This window comes from Danio rerio, chromosome 19 (genome assembly GCF_049306965.1).
Source record: "Danio rerio strain Tuebingen ecotype United States chromosome 19, GRCz12tu, whole genome shotgun sequence".
NCBI lineage: Eukaryota > Metazoa > Chordata > Actinopteri > Cypriniformes > Danionidae > Danio > Danio rerio.
Genome location: NC_133194.1, coordinates 34155112 through 34173783, shown reverse-complemented (window position 1 = coordinate 34173783; position 18672 = coordinate 34155112). Strand labels below are relative to the sequence as shown.

At 38.2% G+C, this 18672-nt stretch overlaps 1 protein-coding gene across 3 annotated transcripts in view; it reads left to right on the top strand.

Moving 5' to 3' along the window:
• The window catches only part of ripor2 (RHO family interacting cell polarization regulator 2), a 157009-nt gene that overhangs the window by 27134 nt on the left and 111203 nt on the right, over nt 1-18672 (top strand). Inside the window, exon 1 of one of the 3 annotated variants that reach the window (XM_005159634.6) lies at nt 5835-6043. The exons of 1 other annotated variant lie outside the window; for it this stretch is intronic. In XM_005159634.6, coding sequence (XP_005159691.2) covers nt 5965-6043 — 79 coding nt within the window. In that variant the 5' untranslated portion in view covers nt 5835-5964. 3 annotated transcript variants of the gene reach the window in all.

The following is an 18672-nucleotide window of genomic DNA, read 5'->3' as shown; positions in this document are numbered from 1 at the left end:
TAAAATGCCCTTGAAATTTTTTTTTTTAGTTTTAGTTTATGTTCTACTGAGGAAAAATCTATTATTGGATGGCATATAGTAAACTACTGTACCTGCAAATTTTCATTTTTTGTGAATTGTTGCTTTAATGGCAATGTACACATAACAATTTCCTGTAGATTCTAAAGTAACTTACTGTAAATCAATTACAGCAAAAATACAGTATTTACATTTACAGCACTATTGTTTTTACATTCATTATCATATGTCTTTGCTGTAAAATATACAGTAAATATCACAATGGAACTTTAAAATACAGTAAAATACTGCACAACTGTACAAAATACAGTTCACATTACATTTGAATACTGTGTAATTTTCAAAACTCATTAACAGTGTCAGACTTCCCATTAGGTAAATACAACAGAAATAAATTTCAGTTTCTCCGGGAATAAATGATCAATATTTATGGAGCTCTACTGCATATTATTCTCCTTCTCAAAGGCCTTTGTCTGATATGTTTCTTGTTTTTACCTACGGCAGCCTGTGGTGTGTGGGATGTGCTGATAACAGCAGGTGTGTGTGTGTGTGTGTGTGTGTGTGTGTGTGTGTGTGTGTGTCAGTGTGATAGCTCAGATTATTTCAGTTGTATGAGTAACATCTAATATAATTACAGTAGGGCAGACTGTTGATGAATCTGTATTACCACTATTATGTCTAATATCTATAAGACACACAAGGAAAATAAACACAAGACCATAAAACAAATAAAGGGAATTGTTCTATTGTGAATTGTTCTGCCTTTATGTACAATATGCTCTAAAGACCCGCACAAGGGTACATATTTGAGGTCCGCACAGACGTTTGTTTCATTCAGGCCTATTGCGTGTGGTCTCTGTAGAGAATGCTTCCTCCCGTCTACCTCAGGGGTCTTATTACTCTCTTGTCCTTCATTATTCATGCGCGCAGACCTGAAAGGCACCACCAGGAGACTGTAGGCCAGGGGCAGAGACAGTCTATATCAAACCAAACACAAAACGCACATCTTTACATAACATTAGCCGGTTTTCCCTGCATAGCTGATGAATGAGAAAGACTTGTGGGAAAATAGGATGCTGGTGTTCAGCTAGCCTCAGGTTTGAAGCTGTAATGATATACTTTACAGTGTGAAGAAAAGTAGACCTGACCCATCTTAAGTATACAAAACCATTTTGCAGGCCTCATACAGTGATTTTTTTATTTGTTGATTGATTTCAAAACAATAACAAAGAGTCTCCTTTACCGTTTGAGTAACATCAGGAACTTTGAGAAAAGTGACAGTGTGTTTGACAAGGTGTTACTTATTCATTAGTTACTACACTGTAAAAAGCGATTAGTTTGCTATACTTAAAAAAGTGAGTAAACCCCATTGCTTTTAAAGCGATTAGTTGACTTTACTTAAAAAAAAAAAAAAAAACAAGTAAACTCATTGACTTAAAATGATTAAGTATGTGCGGCACGGTGGAGCAGTGGGTAGCACGTTCACCTCACAGCAAGAAGGTCATTGATTGGAGCCTCGGCTGTGTCAGTTGGCGTTTCTTCGTGGAGTTTGCATGTTCCAAAAACGTGGTACAGGTGAGTTGGGTGTAAGCTGAATTTCCAATGTCTATGTTTGTAAATGAGTGTGTATGGATGTTTCCCAGTGATTGGTTGCAGCTGGAATCCGCTGCGTAAAAACATATGCTTGATAATTTGGCGGTTCATTCCGCTGTGGCGACTACGGATTATTAAAGGGACTGAGCCGAAAAGAAAACGAATGAATAGTGTGCAAAATTATGAAAATTAAGTTAAGTCAACTTAACTGTTCAAAGTTACAACAAATTTACTCCCTTTTTGAAGCAAAGTCTTGTTGTTTTTAAGGCAACGGGTTTATTCACTTCTTTAAAAATGAAGTAACTAATCACTCATTCATGTGATTCATTCATTCGTCCCCGCAGCAGAATGAACCGCCAACTTATCCGGCATATGTTTTACGCAGTGGATGTCCTTCCAGCTGCAAACCATACTGGGAAACATCCATACACACTTATTCACAAATAAACTCGGAGTAAATTAGTTTATTCAATTCACCCATAGTGCATGTCTTCGGACTGTGGAGGAAACCAGAGCACCCGGAGGAAACCCACGCCAACACGAGGAGAACATGCAAATCCACAGAAATGCTAACTAGCCCTGCCAGGACTCGAACCAGCGACATTCTTGCTGTAAGGTGACAGTGCTAACCACTGAGCCACCGTGTCGCTTTCAATTTTAACAGTGCAGCTTTTAATATTATTAAATAATTAGGTCTATTCTTCATTTCATACTTTACTAAGTTGAATAAACATTTGCTTGAAACATCAATTTTCTATATTAATTGTCATTTCAGCTTTTAAATCTTTTTGTTGTAGATCAATGATGTCTCTGATATTTTAGTGAATTTTCCTCTCACTTTTTTAAAACTATAATATGATGAAAATACATCAAATTTGGTTTTAGACACGCCATGTGATCTCTAATTAGAAATTTTAAAGCACAAAGTGATGAAAAAAACTCTGATATTGTTAACTCTGTTGGTGGTTTAAAAAGTTTAACAGTAAGTTAAACAACAATTAACATATCATTACTGATTAGTCATTAAGTAATCAATTATTCTCTGATGACTAGTAAGTATTCAAAATTTGACTAGTACATCATTTTCTTATTTTAATACCTTTTATCAGGCTTAATCATCAGATACTAGTAAATTTTACAGTACTAGTATTAATTTAATAGGTAAATATACAGTCATTAACTAGTAGAAATAGTAAAACTGTAAAATCTAATAATCAGTATCTAACAAATAACAATCAGTATCTTTTAAAAGGAAACTAATATAAAGAATGAGCCCTGCCTTGTTGCCCATCAAGAATCTAGTTTTCTGAAAAAGCAATATTTTAGCTTTCATGTCCAAAGCTCAGGATGAGTATCACGTCACAGTTCAGTACTGTTTTAATCCCAAACTCTACATTTGAGTAATGATAATGGAGATTTTTTTGCATTAAACACCATTAAATGTAAAAAGCATGGAGCAATCACATCAAAATGTTTCCTGGAAACGTGACAAGTGTGGGTGGATCTATTTTGGTTCCTCTATTTAGGACGTGTTTTTAAAGGAGTCCTGAAGTGAATAATTGCTGTTATATGACTGTGAGTGTGTGAGCTGACCCTTTCGTTAATGAGATTGTCATTAGGTCTGTTCCACAGAGCTTTCACAGGAGGTACACTAAAATTAAAGAGAAAGGCTTCAAACTACTGCAGCCTAGTTACTATTTCAAAAAGACTTTAGAAGAACTTTTAAACACCAGATTGTGCTGTTGGAAGGTTTCTGTGTTGCTAAATGTGGTGTTTGATGCTACGCCTCCTTTTAAAAATCGTACATTTTTGAACGACTCATATCATTCATTCATTTTCTTGTCAGCTTAGTCCCTTTATTAATCCGGGGTCGCCACAGCGGAATGAACCACCAACTTATCCAGCAAGTTTTTACGCAGCAGATGCCCTTCCAGCCGCAACCCATCTCTGGGAAACATCCACACACTCATTCACACACACACACTACAGACAATTTAGCCTACCCAATTCACCTGTACTGCATGTCTTTGGACTGTGGGGGAAACCGGAGCACCCGGAGGAAACCCACGCAAACTCAGAGAACATGCAAACTCCACACAAAAACGCCAACTGAGCCGAGGCTCGAACCAGCGATCCAGCGACTTTCTTGCTGTAAGGCGACAGCACTACCTACTGCACCACTGCTTCGCCCTGAACTCATATGAATTGATTCAAATTAGCCAGTATACTGACAAAAATATAAAATAGTTACGATTCCTTGAGAATTTAGCCTTGGCAAACTAGCTTACTTAAACTCTATAAAGCAGAGGTCCCCAAACTCATTCCTGGAGGGCCGGTGTCCCTGCAGGGTTTAGCTCCAACTTGCCTCAAAACACCTGCCTGGATGTTTGAAGTATACCTAGCTTGTTCAGGTGTGTTTGATTAGAGTTAAAATCTGCAGGACATCGGACAGTTTGGTGACCACTGCTATAAAGCATCCCAATTGCTAGTTTATATCTTGCATTTATGAAAATGAAAGAAAGTGGAACTGTGAGTTTAAAAAAGTCAGAACCATAAGCTTGTCGAACAAGCTTGTCGAACCATCAATTGCAAGTTCATATCTTACTGTTTCAAAAATAAAAAGTTCTTATTAAATGGACCAGAGAGATGATTATTCAGTGGACCAGAGAGATGATGTCTTGTCTTTAAGAATGTGATATTCTTTAAGAGGATCGGGTAAACAATTCTATAAGATATAGCACCTTTTATTGATTATGTTGACCATATAATTGCCCTACAAATTGAGCAAAATATGCAGTTTGGTTCAGTTGTTGATATGAAAAAAAGAAATTTTGATACCTTGTCATGTAAATGAGTACATGAGTGAAAATTACTAAAAATATTCAAACAAAAAGAGTAAAAAGTTCAAATTTTCATCACACAAAGTTCAAAAATTGTATTACACATTTCTGGAAAAAAAAGTAAGAATTGCAAAATAAAATCTCACAATTGTTGGAAAAACAACTTGCAATTGCATTTTTTTTTAAAATTCATATGTGAAATAAGCTTCTATATTATATTGCAAAAAAGGTATTACTCATTTACATTACAAGGTATCAAAATTTATTTTGTTTCATACAAATATCAACAACTGAACCAAAATGCATATTTTGCTCATTTTTCCCCGCTTCGTATGTTATCACTCGATTGAATGACCATTATCAGTGGTTATCAGCTGATAGATATGGGCCAGTAGGGGCCTTCTGCACCTACTGGTAGGCTTACAAAGCTGTTATCATCCATCCTTGGTTAATCAGCTGTACTGATCGAGAAGACTTCAGATCCAGATCTGTTTTTACAATACTGTAATGGTTGAGTTTAGGGTTGATGTAGGGGTCTAAAAACTATTAATGGGAAATTTAATAAATAATATCAATAATTCTCCTTAACTTCTGGCAGCATCTGTATGTGATCTATAACCGATTAACCATATGGATGGATGATAACATGCTTCTTAGCGTACTCGTGCGCGCAGAAGGCCCCTACTGGCCCATATCTATCAACTGATAATAACTGATGACACCCATTCGGTTGAGTGATAGCATTCGAATCGGCTGTCGGGTTGAGCCTCCTAATATACTTCTTGAATGTAAACTCTTGATTCTTCTTTAAAATAATATGAAAATCTAGTGTTTTAAATGTGACACTTTATCTAATCGTTCCACTTGATAAGACCTCAATGTATATTATCAGAAGACACATTAATTTAGTTTTGCCTGTATATGTCTTAATGTACTCTAAAAGTAGCTGTTGATTTGCATTTTATAACTCACCAAAGACCTCGGTTTCAGACAAAAATATCAATGTTCTACTAAAGATACAAGCTAACTTGCGTCTTATGGCCTGAGGCTGAGTAAATGAACAGCTAAATATAATTTATGGCTGAACTCTCCTTTTAAGTATTTCTTAAACATGCACTTTTGCACCTATATATTGCTGTTGAAACCTGTGAACACAAACAATGCGTTACATTTTGCCAATTTATCACCTTAATCATCAAGAGTTTGGCTCTCAAGATGCTTCCACTTAACCTTTGCATGACACACCATGCTTAGCATATTTACCACACACACACACTCGCTATCTCTCTCATTCTGACACTCACACAGGAGATTATGAAATCATCCTGTTGATGAAATTGGCCTGGATGGTGTGGGCTCCCACACACACATACACACACTTTCACACTCGCTTTGTTGCAGTGAGTAGAAGCTCAGAGCGTCCACTGCTTCTCTGCTCAGGCTTCAGTCCGAACGTTGATTTGATTTTACAGTATAATAACTGCTCAGAAAACGCAAGAGTGGATAAGACGGGATGGCCTTTCCTGACATCACAGAGGATGACCTAAATGAACTGATGCGTGAGGAGGCAGAGGATGTTTTTGATGATGACGGTAGGGTCATGTTGGGACGGGGTGGGAAGTTTAGGCCATGGTTTGGAGCTGATCCTGTTTTTTGTGTGTGTCACATTTCAGTACAATGCAGACTGTGCTGTGTGGGTGTTCTTGTGTAACACCTGTTTGTGTTGAAGTACATTAGTAGATCTGTTTGATAACTGGATTTGAGCATGTTGCTGTTCTGCTTTGCTTGTAAAAGTGAAAGATTGCAGCCATTTGGTGTTTTTTTTTTAAACTAGTGCATGATCCAACATGTCCTGAGTGATATGTTGATATGCCTGAGTGGATGAACAGGATGCTGGTCGATGTTCTGGAAGGCAAAAATTTCATGTTTTCTTTTTTCATTTCCATAAATTAACATGGTTTACAAATGTTATGTAGGCTCTAAATAGTCTGAAGATGTTTATTCCTAAATGGCTTTTTAGAGCAGCACAAGCAGAGATGTAATAATGACTTTAGATCTTTTTTATATTAAGGGTTTCATCAGATTAATGTAATGTGAATTTCTCCTAGTGTCATTAGACATCTGTGCTCAAGCCAGAGGGAAACATGCTGCTCATCCATTAAAGCGGTTGGAGTTGATAAAAAACTTAATGTTTTTGAAAGAAGACACTTTTCCCCATCAGGACTGCAATTATTTTATCTGAAAATATTGTACAATATTGAAAAAAATCTGATTTTATTTGTTATTACAATTTTCAGTTTTGGGTGAACTATATCTTTAAAATAACTGTTTGCTATTTTAAAGGTATAGTTCACCCAAAACTAAAAATGCTGTCATCATGTACACAACCTTAACTCCTTGAGACATTGGCCTTGGTGAATTGGCTTATGCACTTAAACTCTATAAAGCATCCCAATATGCAGTTTTTTATCTTGCAATTATGAAAATGACAAAAGAAATTTTGAAGATTTGCAAGTTTGTCTAACAAGCTAAGAATTCCTAGAAATCAATTGCAGGTTTATATCTTGCAGTTTCAAGAAAAAAAAGTGTTTTTTTTGTTTTGTTTTTTTTTAATCAGAAAAGGTTTTATCACACAATTCTGAGGAAAAATGCAAGATAAAACTTCACAAATGTGGGGGAAAAAAGTTGCAATTGCATTTAATTTTTTTAATTCATATGTGGAAATAGGGTACTATATTATACTGTGAAAAAGATAGCACTGATTGCATTACAAGATGACATGTTTGATCATATACATTTCAACAACTGAATCTAATTGCATATTTTGCTTAATTTCAAAAGTCAAAATGCTGTCATCATATACACAACCTTGACTTGTTCCAAACTAGTTTGAGTTTTTTTTTCCATATTGTTAAACACAAAAGAAGATATTCAGAAAAATGTTGGAAACCGGTAAACATTGACTTTCATGGTATATTGTTTTTCCAATGTTAAATTGACAATGGATATCGGTTTCCAACATTTTTCAAGTAATCTTGACAAGAATAAATAGAGTGAATAATCTGTTCAAGCAGTTTTACAGAGAGTAAGCATAAGTGGAAAAAACTAGATTTAACCACTGCACTGAAACTACTTTCAAAACCCAGAATAATAATAATAAAAAAAGATTTTTAGCACATTGTGTAAAGTAAGAAGATTAATGGTCAGAGGCAAATGCATCTTCATATGCCTTTAAACAAAAAAAAAACATGATATCAGTTTTGTGTTCATTTAGCACAAAAATATTCTGCTTTATCCATAATTTGTAATAATTTAGGTAATCCAACAGAGGTCCTAAGCATTCTTTACTTTTATGCTGCAAGGAAAAATACAACATAGTATCAGCCACTTATAAATGGAAAAACATGAAACGTTTCCCAAAAGATTTAGCCATTGGTAGTAAAAATGTAGAGAATAAAACTGGGCAAAGAACTGAGCCCTGTGGTACCCCACAAGAAAGTAGGTGAGAGGACGGATTGTGTTGGCCAGTGGAAACACTAAAACTTTGTTTGTGAAACCAATTAAACACCTTACCAGGCTGGATAGCCTATACATTAGGTTACATCCCAGACTTAAGTGTCACATGCTCCTTCAGAAATCATTATAATATGACTTCATGTTTAAGGGACATTTTTCTTATTATCAATGTTCAAAACAGTTGTTATGATTGAAATTTTTGTGTAAACCATAGTACAACATTCCTAGATATTTAGAGCGTCGAAAACAAGTAGGTAGGTAAATCCAAATCTTGTTGAATAAAAAAGTTGTTTCCTTCTAATAATCGTACTGCTCCCAAACACTCACTGGGCTAAATTACTCAGTTAAACCTCTGATGTATTTTCTGCAGTTTATTAAGCACATTAAACACATGAATGAATCAAACGTTAACCACATTCCCTTTTTTTTACAGTTTTGTCGCTCATTCTTGGTTTAAGAATTTAAATATCCCATTGAAAATCCCATAAAAAGCATTACTAATTATCCCTTAAAAGCCTGTTTCTATGCCATGTTATCTAGAAGAACTGAATGTTCAGGTTTACCTTCGTCTAGTATAAGGAAGAGGAGAAACATCTGTGCATGAGAATAGAAAGAGAGTTATTTCACTCAATCCCTGACTGCAAATCATAGCTGAAATATCTGTCTTTTCCCTGAAGCATTTGAACTGTAGAAACAGCTTGGATGAATTTGAATTGAGTGCAAATGTGTTGCTATGTATCTATTTATAGACTGTGAATGTGTGAATGCGGTGGACATTTTCCATCATATTCACACACACACACACACACACACACACACACACACACACACACACACACACACATACACAGATATAGAAGTGTGTGTCAAAGCAAAATCATTTATAAGCAATATATAGATTTGGAAAAATATTATTCATAGTTTGTGGCAGAGAATCAGCAAAATGCTGGAAATAGATTTTGTCCAAATTGACATGAGAGGACATGCTGTAGATTTTTTAGCTGAACATCCGTGATGCAAATCTCACATTCCAGCACATCCCAAATGTCTCCTATTGACCTGAGATCTAGTAAATGTAGAGGTCATTTGAGTTTAGGAATCTCACTATATGATGACTAATGATTCTAGATGATTCGAGCTTTGTGTCATCAACAAGGCACCAATCTAGAAATATGATATGCAGTATATATGCAAATTACACATGGCCTAGAAGATCATGTTTGGATTTCACATTTAAAAATTGTCTGTCAATCACTGGAATTATGAATGTGCTGGCAGCTAGCTCTCTGCAACTCTCACATGGTCGCCCACTGAAGCTAAGCAGGGCTGCGCCCGGTCAGTACCTGGATGGGAGACCACTTGGGAAAGCTAGGTTGCTGCCGGAAGTGGTGTTAGTGAGGCCAGCAGGGGGCGCCCAACCTGCGGTCTGTGTGGGTCCTAATGCCCCAGTATAGTGACGGGGACTCTATACTGCTCAGTGAGCGCCGTCTTTCGGATGAGACGTTAAACTGAGGTCCCGACTCTCTCTGTGGTCGTTAAAAATCCCAGAATGTCCTTCGAAAAAGAGTAGGGGTTTAACCCCGGCATCCTGGCCAAATCTGCCCACTGGCCTCTGTCCATCATGGCCTCCTAACCCTCCCCATATGATGATTGGCATATCATCACTCTGTCTCCTCTCCACCAATCAGCTGGTGTGTGGTGTGCGTTCTAGCGCAAAATGGCTGCCGTCGCGTCATCCAGGTGGATGCTGCACACTGGTGGTGGATGAGGAGATCCCCCCCACATCCCCCCCCCCCCCCCTTGTGTAAAGCGTTTTGAGTGCCCAGAAAAGCGCTATATAAATGTAACGAATTATTATTATTATTATTATTAGGCTACAAATATGTTTAAATATTTTAGCTATATACAGTCAATATGTTCAAATATGGCCATGGCAGTGGCGCAGTAGGTAGTGCTGTCGCCTCACAGCAAAAAGGTCACTGGGTTGCTGGTTCGAACCTCGGCTCAGTTGGCGTTTCTGTGTTGACTTTACATGTTCTCCCTGCCTTTGCGTGGGTTTCCTCCGGGTGCTCCGGTTTCCCCCACAGCCCAAAGACATGCGGTACAGGTGAATTGGGTAGGCTAAATTGTCCGTAGTGTATGAGTGTGTGTGTGTGTGTGGATGATTCCCAGAGATAGGTTGCGGCTGGAAGGGTACCCGCTGCGTAAAAACTTGCTGGATAAGTTGGCTGTTCATTCCGCTGTGTCAACCCCGGATTAATAAAGGGACTAAGCCGACAAGAAAATGACTGAATGAATTTATTAGGTTTATTAGGTACACTTTATTAGGTACACCTTACTAGTAACGGGTTTTGCGTTCAGAAGTGCCTCAATCCTTCATAGCATAGATTCAACAAGGTACTGGAAATATTCCTCAGAGATTGGATTGGATTGAGATCTGGTGACTGTGGAGGCTATTTGAGAACAGTGAACTCATTGTGATGTTCAAGAAACCAGTGTGAGATGATTTACGCTTTTATAACATGGTGTGTTATCCTGCTAGAATTAGTCATCAGATGATAAGTACACTGTGTTCATAAAGGGATGGACATGATCAGCAACAGTACTCAGATAGGCTGTGCTGTTGACACAATGCACACTTGGAACTAATGAGCCCAAAGTGTGCCAAGAAAATACCCCCACACCATTACATCACCCCCGTCAGCCTGAACTGTTGATACAAGGCAGGATGGATCCATGCTTTCATGTTGTTGTTGATGCCAAATTCTGACCCTACCATCCGGATGTTACAGCAGATATCAAAACTCATCAGACCAGGAAACATTTTTTTAATCTTCTATAGTCCAATTTTGGTGAGCCTGTACGAATTGTATCCTCAGTTTCCTGTTCTTAGCTGACAGGAGTGTCACCCATTGTGGTCTTCTGCTGCTGTAGCCCATCTGCCTTAAGGTTGGACGTGTTGTGCATTCAGAGATGCTCTTCTCCATACCTCTGTCTGTTGTAACAAGTGGCTATTTGAGTTACTGTTGCCTTACTATATGCTTGAAGCAGCCTGGTTATTCTCCTCTGACCTCTGGCATCAACAAGGCATTTATGCCCACAGAACTGTTGCTCACCGGATATTTTCTCTTTTTCGGACCATTCCCTGTAAACCCTAGAGATGGTTGTGCGTGAAAATGCCAGTAGATCAGCAGTTTCTGAAATACTCAGACCAGCCCGTCTGGCACCAATAACCATGCCACATTTAAAGTCACTTAAATCCCCTTTCTTTCCCATTCTGATGCTTGGTTTGAACTGCAGCATGTCTACATGCCTAAAAGCATTGAGTTGTTGCCATGTGATTGGCCGATTCGAAATTTGCAATAACGAGCAGTTGAACAGGTGTACCTAAAAAAGTGGCCGCTGAGTGTATATGAAGTATATATGTTTTTTTTATTTATTTGTTTTTTTTATATATATAAAACTGATATATACCGCTTAATATTTTCTCTTTTTAGACCATTTTTTGTAAACTTGTAAAAAGTTATTTTAAAATCAATTTGAAGTATGTATGAGAAAACAAAATGTCTAATAAAAATCCCTTAATTTGCAAAAGTTTTTATGCTTGCTTCAAATGGTTTTGGACTTGTGGGAAAAAAAAACATTTAATGGAAATAATAATATTCTGAAGCAGCGTGCATTACACCCACGTGACTAATCAGCTGACTTCATTATGCTTCCCTTGTTTACAGTTGGTTGCTAGGTTACCAATACCACAGCCAGTCACTCTAACAACTTGATGGAAATGCACCTGATTCACATTTGAGAGTTTTCTCTTTATTTTTTGCAAACTTCTAAATGATTCACATTACATTAGGATGGAAACCCAGCTACTGTCTTAATCAGATCTACATGCTTAAAAGTCCCATGAAGTGCTTTGAAATGTGTTCTTTTATTCGAAGTATGACGTAATCTCAACTAAAAAAATGAAGAGAGGGTGGGATATAGTGTAGCTAATCCCCTTTAAAAAACAGCTAATAGCGCTTTGCTTTTACTACCCCTTTCCTAGAGAGTGGTTAAGATCAAGCACATCAAATGAAAAGCAAGTGAGGCGATGCATGTCCGATAATAGAAAGCATCTGATTGGTCAGAAGATTTGATGTGAACATAAAGTATGAGGTGACGTGAAAAGAAAACGTTGATTTATTTAGGCGGAAGCAACAAAAAGCTTTGGATGTTTATATCAGTTTTATTCTTTCTAAATGTGAAATTTGTCACTGATTTGGAGCACACTAGCTAATAGATATACAGTATCTAAATTTTGGACATTTAAATGCATTAAGCTGCTTTCATGGGATTGGCTGGATAGGTATTTGCATTGCAACCAGTGTAAAAGGTGTATTTTTTACACTGGCCTGTGAGTGGTATCACTATTGTGCAATATTGTGTTTTAGGAAGTGTTTCAGCGCTGAAAGATTTATCGAATGTCATTTAAGTGGGTGTCAGGTGTCTCTTTTATGGGACATTCCTAACTTGGTGTCCTAGGCAAGATCAAACATGACCAAGAAAAGGTATTTAGATTATTGTTTGTGTAATGTTAGTCTAAAGCTACAAATATTGTTCGGCATTCATGGGAGCCGATGGTCAAATCTGACCTAAACAAGCTGATCTAAAATAATAATGAAATAAAGATTGGACTGAATTTGACAGTTAATTTTTTCAATGGCCTTTCATTGCCATTTTTAAATGTGGAGGATATGTTGTATAATCTAAACAATTTATTAATATATATTATTTAAAATAAAATAGTGTATGAAAAACGTGAGTTACTGATAAACTTATTATACATTATACAGCCATTATACATGAATATTAATGCAAAACTAGAGAAGTAAAATTCGTAGACAAACTTTATGGTGGCTTGAGAAAGCCTCGTCTGAAGGTTTGAAGTAGTTTAAGAAGTTTGAAACTACATATAGGTCAGCATGTTTCTAGTATGGATTGACATGTTTCCCGCTAGGCAGTCGATAGGGTGTTCTAAATGGTTGCTAGGTGGTTGCCAAGGAGTTGCTAGTCAGTTGTTTGGTTGTTTAAGTGGTTGCTAGGTGGTTACTAAGGTGTTGCTAGGCAGTTGCTAGAGTGTTCTGAGTGGTTGCTAAGGCATTGCTAGCCTGTTGCTAAGGTGTTCTATGTGATTTTTAAGATGCTGCTAGACAGTTGCTAAGGTGTTCTGGGTGGTTGTTTAGGTGTTGCTGGGTGGTTGGTAAGGTGTTCTGGGTTGTTGCTAAGGTATTGCTAGGTAGTTGCTAGGGTGTTCTGAGTGATTGATAGGCAGTTGCTTGGAAGTTGCTAAGGTGTTGCTAGGTTGTTTCTAGTGCTGGTAGGTGGTTGCTATGTGGTTACTAAGGCATTTTAGGCGGTTGCTAGGGTGTTCTAAGTGGTTGCTAGGTAGTTGCTAAAGTAGTGCTAGGCAGTTGTTTGGTGTACTAAGTTGTTGCTAGGTGGTTGCTGGGGGGTTCTGAGTGGTTGCTATGTAGTCGCTAAGGCGTTGCTGGGTGGTTGCTAAAGTGTTGCTAGGTGTTTCCTAAGGTTTAGCTAGGTGGTTACTAAGGTGTTCTGAGAGGTTGCTAAGGTGTTGCTAGGTGGTAGCTAAGGTGTTGCTTGGCGGTTGTTAAGGTTTTGCTAGTTGGTTGCTAGGCGGTTGCCTAGGTGTTATAAGTTGTTACCAGATGGTTGCTGGGATGTTCTAAGTCGTTGCTTTGTAGTTGCTGGGGTGTTCTGAGTGGTTGCTAGGTGGTTGCTAAGTCGTTGCTGGGTGGTTGCTAATGTGCTGCTAGGTGGTTCCTAAGGTCTTGATAGACGGTTGCTAGGGTGTTCTGAGTGGTTGCTAAGGTGTTGCTAGGTGGTTCCTAAGGTGTTGCTAGGCAGTTGAGAATGTGTTCTAGGTCATTGCTAAGGTGTTGCTAAGTGGTTTCTAGGGTGTAAGGAGCTGTTGCTAGGTGGTTGCTAAGGCGTTGCTAGGTGGTTTCTAAAGAGTTGCTAGGGGGCTGCTAAGGTGTTGCTAGTTGGTTGCTAGGCAGTTGCCTAGGTGTTATAAGTTGTTACCAGATGGTTGCTGGGATGTTCTAAGTCGTTGCTTTGTAGTTGCTGGGGTGTTCTGAGTGGTTGCTAGGTGGTTGCTAAGTCGTTGCTGGGTGGTTGCTAATGTGCTGCTAGGTGGTTCCTAAGGTCTTGATAGACGGTTGCTAGGGTGTTCTGAGTGGTTGCTAAGGTGTTGCTATGTGGTTCCTAAGGTGTTGCTAGGCAGTTGAGAATGTGTTCTAGGTCATTGCTAAGGTGTTGCTAAGTGGTTTCTAGGGTGTAAGGAGCTGTTGCTAGGTGGTTGCTAAGGCGTTGCTAGGTGGTTTTTAAAGAGTTGCTAGGGGGCTGCTACGGTGTTGCTAGGTGGTTGCTAAGGTGTTCTGAGTAGTTGCTAAGCAGTTGCTAACAAAAATTAGTGTGGTTCTAGTATGACAGTCTAGTGGAAAGTTATGAGGTCACAAAGTTTAACCCAATGTTAACTCAATAGGACTTGACCTTGGGTCAGTTTCCGGAAAACCGTTTGAACCGTCTGATCAGTTGAAAAAGAATTAGCAACCTTATTCAGTATAGTTTGGAGGTTTGAAGTTAGTTTGGGGTTTGTAGTAGGAACGGATGCATTTCTAAAACAGTCTAAGAAGAAGACGGGGGAATAAGATTATGTAGTGTAACAGTATGTTGGCTTTCTCAAACCACCATAATAATATCATTTATGTTTTGTTTTACTGTTGGAAGTTCCAAATCTAAGGATTTAAAATCAGATGGACAAATTGACCAATATTTAACCACAATCCAGATATTTAGTCTTTCGCCTCTCTACCATCACACTAAACTAAGACTTCAACTATTACTATTTTTTTATCTTAACCTAATTCAGTCACAATAGTGTCTGAGTAAGGGCAGCTTTATGGAAACAAAATACACACTTGTGTTATTTTGCGTGTGCTTCATGAGTTATTCAAAGAGGGTTTTCATGTGGTTGCCTGCAGCTCCTTGAGTAGAAAGTGAACTCTGTTCTCTGATCCTGAGCAGCGAAGTATAAGCACTGCTGAGAATAACACAAAAGACCTTGGTCATGGTGACAGCTGAAGTCTTGGTAAACAAAATTCATGAGCAATACTTCTAAGTTCGCCAAAGCCTATTTAAATAATCAACCAAAGTTGAATGCAGCACTTAACATAACTAATTTATCTACACACATCATCAGTTTTTTAGAATCCATGTGAATCACAATCTTTAATCAAAATGACTGTAGAATAAGAGTGTTTACTGGCATGGGGATGGAAAAACCTGTCACTCACATGAAATCACAGCAACTGACAAGGATCCAATCAGTTCCTACTTTTCCAGAAAAGGGCAGGGCCTTTACAGCTTGTGCTCAACAACAAAGAAAACAGCTATATTATTGCTTTGCCATTTTAAGCTCCCAAGGCCCGTTGCACAAAATGAGTTGAACAAACTCTGGGTTGCAGAGATTATTTCAGGCTGACAAAAAACAAACAAATCTAAACTGGTTAATATTAGGATCATCACGCTTGGTAAAAACATACTCTAACTCAGAATTTAACCCAGAGTTTGTGATCAACTCTGGACTGCATGCACCTGAATATATGACACGTGCAGCAAACAGCCAATCACGTGACACGTGAGAGGGTCAGTCTGAGTCATTTCTCTCGAGAGAGTCAGTGCAATTCAATTTCTGTTGATGACTCAGAGATATCGTCATCAGAAATACAATGAATTTAAGTGCATTTACAAGGCAGGGAAAAACACTGATGAGACAAAAAAAGTTTAAGAAGCCAGTTTAAAGATAGTAATATTATATCATGGCAAATCAATTGAATTTAATAATGTAGGTTCAAACAGCAAGTTAAGATGTAAGGACTTACATGTCAATTTTTATTTAAAGCTATTACTAATGTTAATTGACAGTTTTAAGCTATAAAATGGTCATTCATTCATTTTCTTTTTGGCGTATTCCCTTTATTAATCCAGGGTCGCCACAGCGGAATGAACCGCTAACTTATCCAGCATATGTTTTAAGTCGCAAATGCCCTTCCAGCTGCAACTCATCTCTGGGAAATATCCCATTCACACTCATTCACTAGGGACTACGGACAATTTAGCCTACCCAATTCACCTGTACCGCATGCCTGTGGACTGTAGGGGAAACCGGAGGACCCAGAGATAACCCAAGCAAACACGGGGAGAACATGCAAACTCCACACAGGAACGCCAACTGACCCAGCTTGAACCCAGGAGCACTAGGGCACAGCTTCCCCTCTAAAAAAAAAAAATGTGTATATATATATATATATATATATATATATATATATATATATATATATATATATATATATATATATATAATCAGTATTATTGTTATTATACAATTATTAAAGACATAACTTTAAATAATTAATAAAGACACAACTGGAGTGATGCTAAGATAAGAAATCATTTGCTCATTTTTTTAAATGAATTTTATTAGAATGAAATGCTATAGACAATTCAATAAAATACAAAAAAAATGTTTGTTTTTTTTATAGAATTATCTGTTGTGTGTTGTATTAGACCAGAGTGATGGCCAATTTTTATATTATTTTAATTTAGTTTTGTCGACTTGCAAAACTCACTGCACGCCGACACCTCTTCATAAAAGACTATTATGCCGGTTTCACAACGCATGAGCGGCGCGGCTATTTTTTCGCTGTGCATGTTCACAGCTGGACTGGGAGCAGAGAAGCGCATTAGCGTCAACAGGAGCGGTGCGTGTGGCGTGTGGTATATGTTTTTTTTCTGCGCACATGCTGAGTTTGCTTTTGAATAAACTACATTGCTTTCATCAGTGTTGGTTCGATTGCACATAGAGGATAACGTCTTTATTCTGGGATTACCAGTCTTGCGTATAAAGTAAATCGTATCTCGAATTAAAGGCTGATTTATACTTCTGCGTCAAACGCCAGCGTATGCTACGGCGCTGACGCATAGCCCTTCGCCGTGGCCGTCGGCGTTGCTGACGTGCACCTCTCAAAAATTGTAACTACACGTCGCAACGATGCGTAGCGTAAGCTCTGTGATAGGTCGGCTTGGTAGCGCTGACGAGTCTGGGCGGGACCGAGAGCCGCGCGAATGGCGCGAGCGATTGTTTACAAGTGTGGAGTACTGTGAAGGAGCTCCGGATGTTTTGTGTTTACCTCATAGTTAAAGTTGTTGCACGTCCGCCGGTTCCTGCCTCAAAATGAGCGAGTTTGAGCCACTTGTACATCCCGGAAGTGTTCAGGAAAAGCAATAAAGCAGCGAAGAAACTCGACACAGAGGAACATATACACCTCACTGCCAACTAGCGTTTCGGAAGTGTTAATGCAGACCGACAGCGACAGCGCGCAGAAGTATAAATGCACAGCCACGCGCGTTGCATGCGCCGTGGGTTACGCCGGTCACCTGACGCAGAAGTATAAATCAGGCTTAACTGGGGCACTGGCGATTTTTACTGGGGTACATGCCCCAATAAATGGGGTCTAGCAACGCCCCTGCTTGAACCAGTGACCTTCTTGCTGTGAGGCGACAGAACTGCACCACTGCGTCGCCCTACATAAAATTTAAATACAAAAAAAAACAAAAGCCAGGCTTTATTGCATCAGCTACATATCTTTGATTGGTCCAATTAGGCTTCATGATCTCTAACATAAAATAACACTTGCTCTGGAGCAGGGTAGCATGTAATTTAGGTTACCATAGTGGAAAAAAGGATCAAAACCAACCAATATTGAACTTTAAAACAGAGATTGCTAAAACTTAACTATTAATTTACCTGAGTAATATTTAAACCTTAGTGATATATACAGTTATATGATATACAGTTTTTGACAGCATGTTGTGTGGGAACTAGAAAACTCAGGAATGCAGTCGAATGATTTAAGGAGTTCCAGGAGAACTACCTGCATGTTTTGGATGTCTCCTTTTTCTGTGACACCTAATATATGTCTTTCTGCCTCTGCTAATGAGCTGATGACCTGAATCAGGTGTATTTGGTTAAGGAGACATGGAAAATGTGCAGAGCTGGTGGTCCTCCAGGAACGTGGTTGAAAAAGGGATTGTAGAAACAGTGCTTCTTCTAACTTTATACAAAGAATAACAGCCTTTAGAGTAGACTCCTTGCTTTGTATCTTTGCAAATCCTTTTTCATGCGTAGACAACTTTGAAGTCTAAGTTGTAAGTGCAAAAGTATTAAAGCCGCTTGATCAATAAGCAAAAGCCAGATTGTTTTATAATGAGTCACCTCAATTATCAGATTGTTCCTTTGCTTATGTTTTCATCAATACAATTAGAGTATGTATTATAACTATATTGATTTTGCATTATTATGTTTAATGATTTCCTTAATTGCTTGCAAAACATAAAGTTAATTACTTACATGTTTATTTATATTCATTTAAAGTTCTTTCAACTTCTCGATTGGCCAAATGCTCATAATATATTCCTGCAACGAGATTGTGAGGTGGAAAAAGGCTGCTGTTTTTAAGCTAGATTTAATAATGTTTTTGTCAATAAAACCATGCACCTTGCAAAAATCGGTGTCAGATTTCAAGTCATTTGTAAAGCCCCTGATCTATAACACTCTGGCAGGGGAAATCGTATCCCCTCA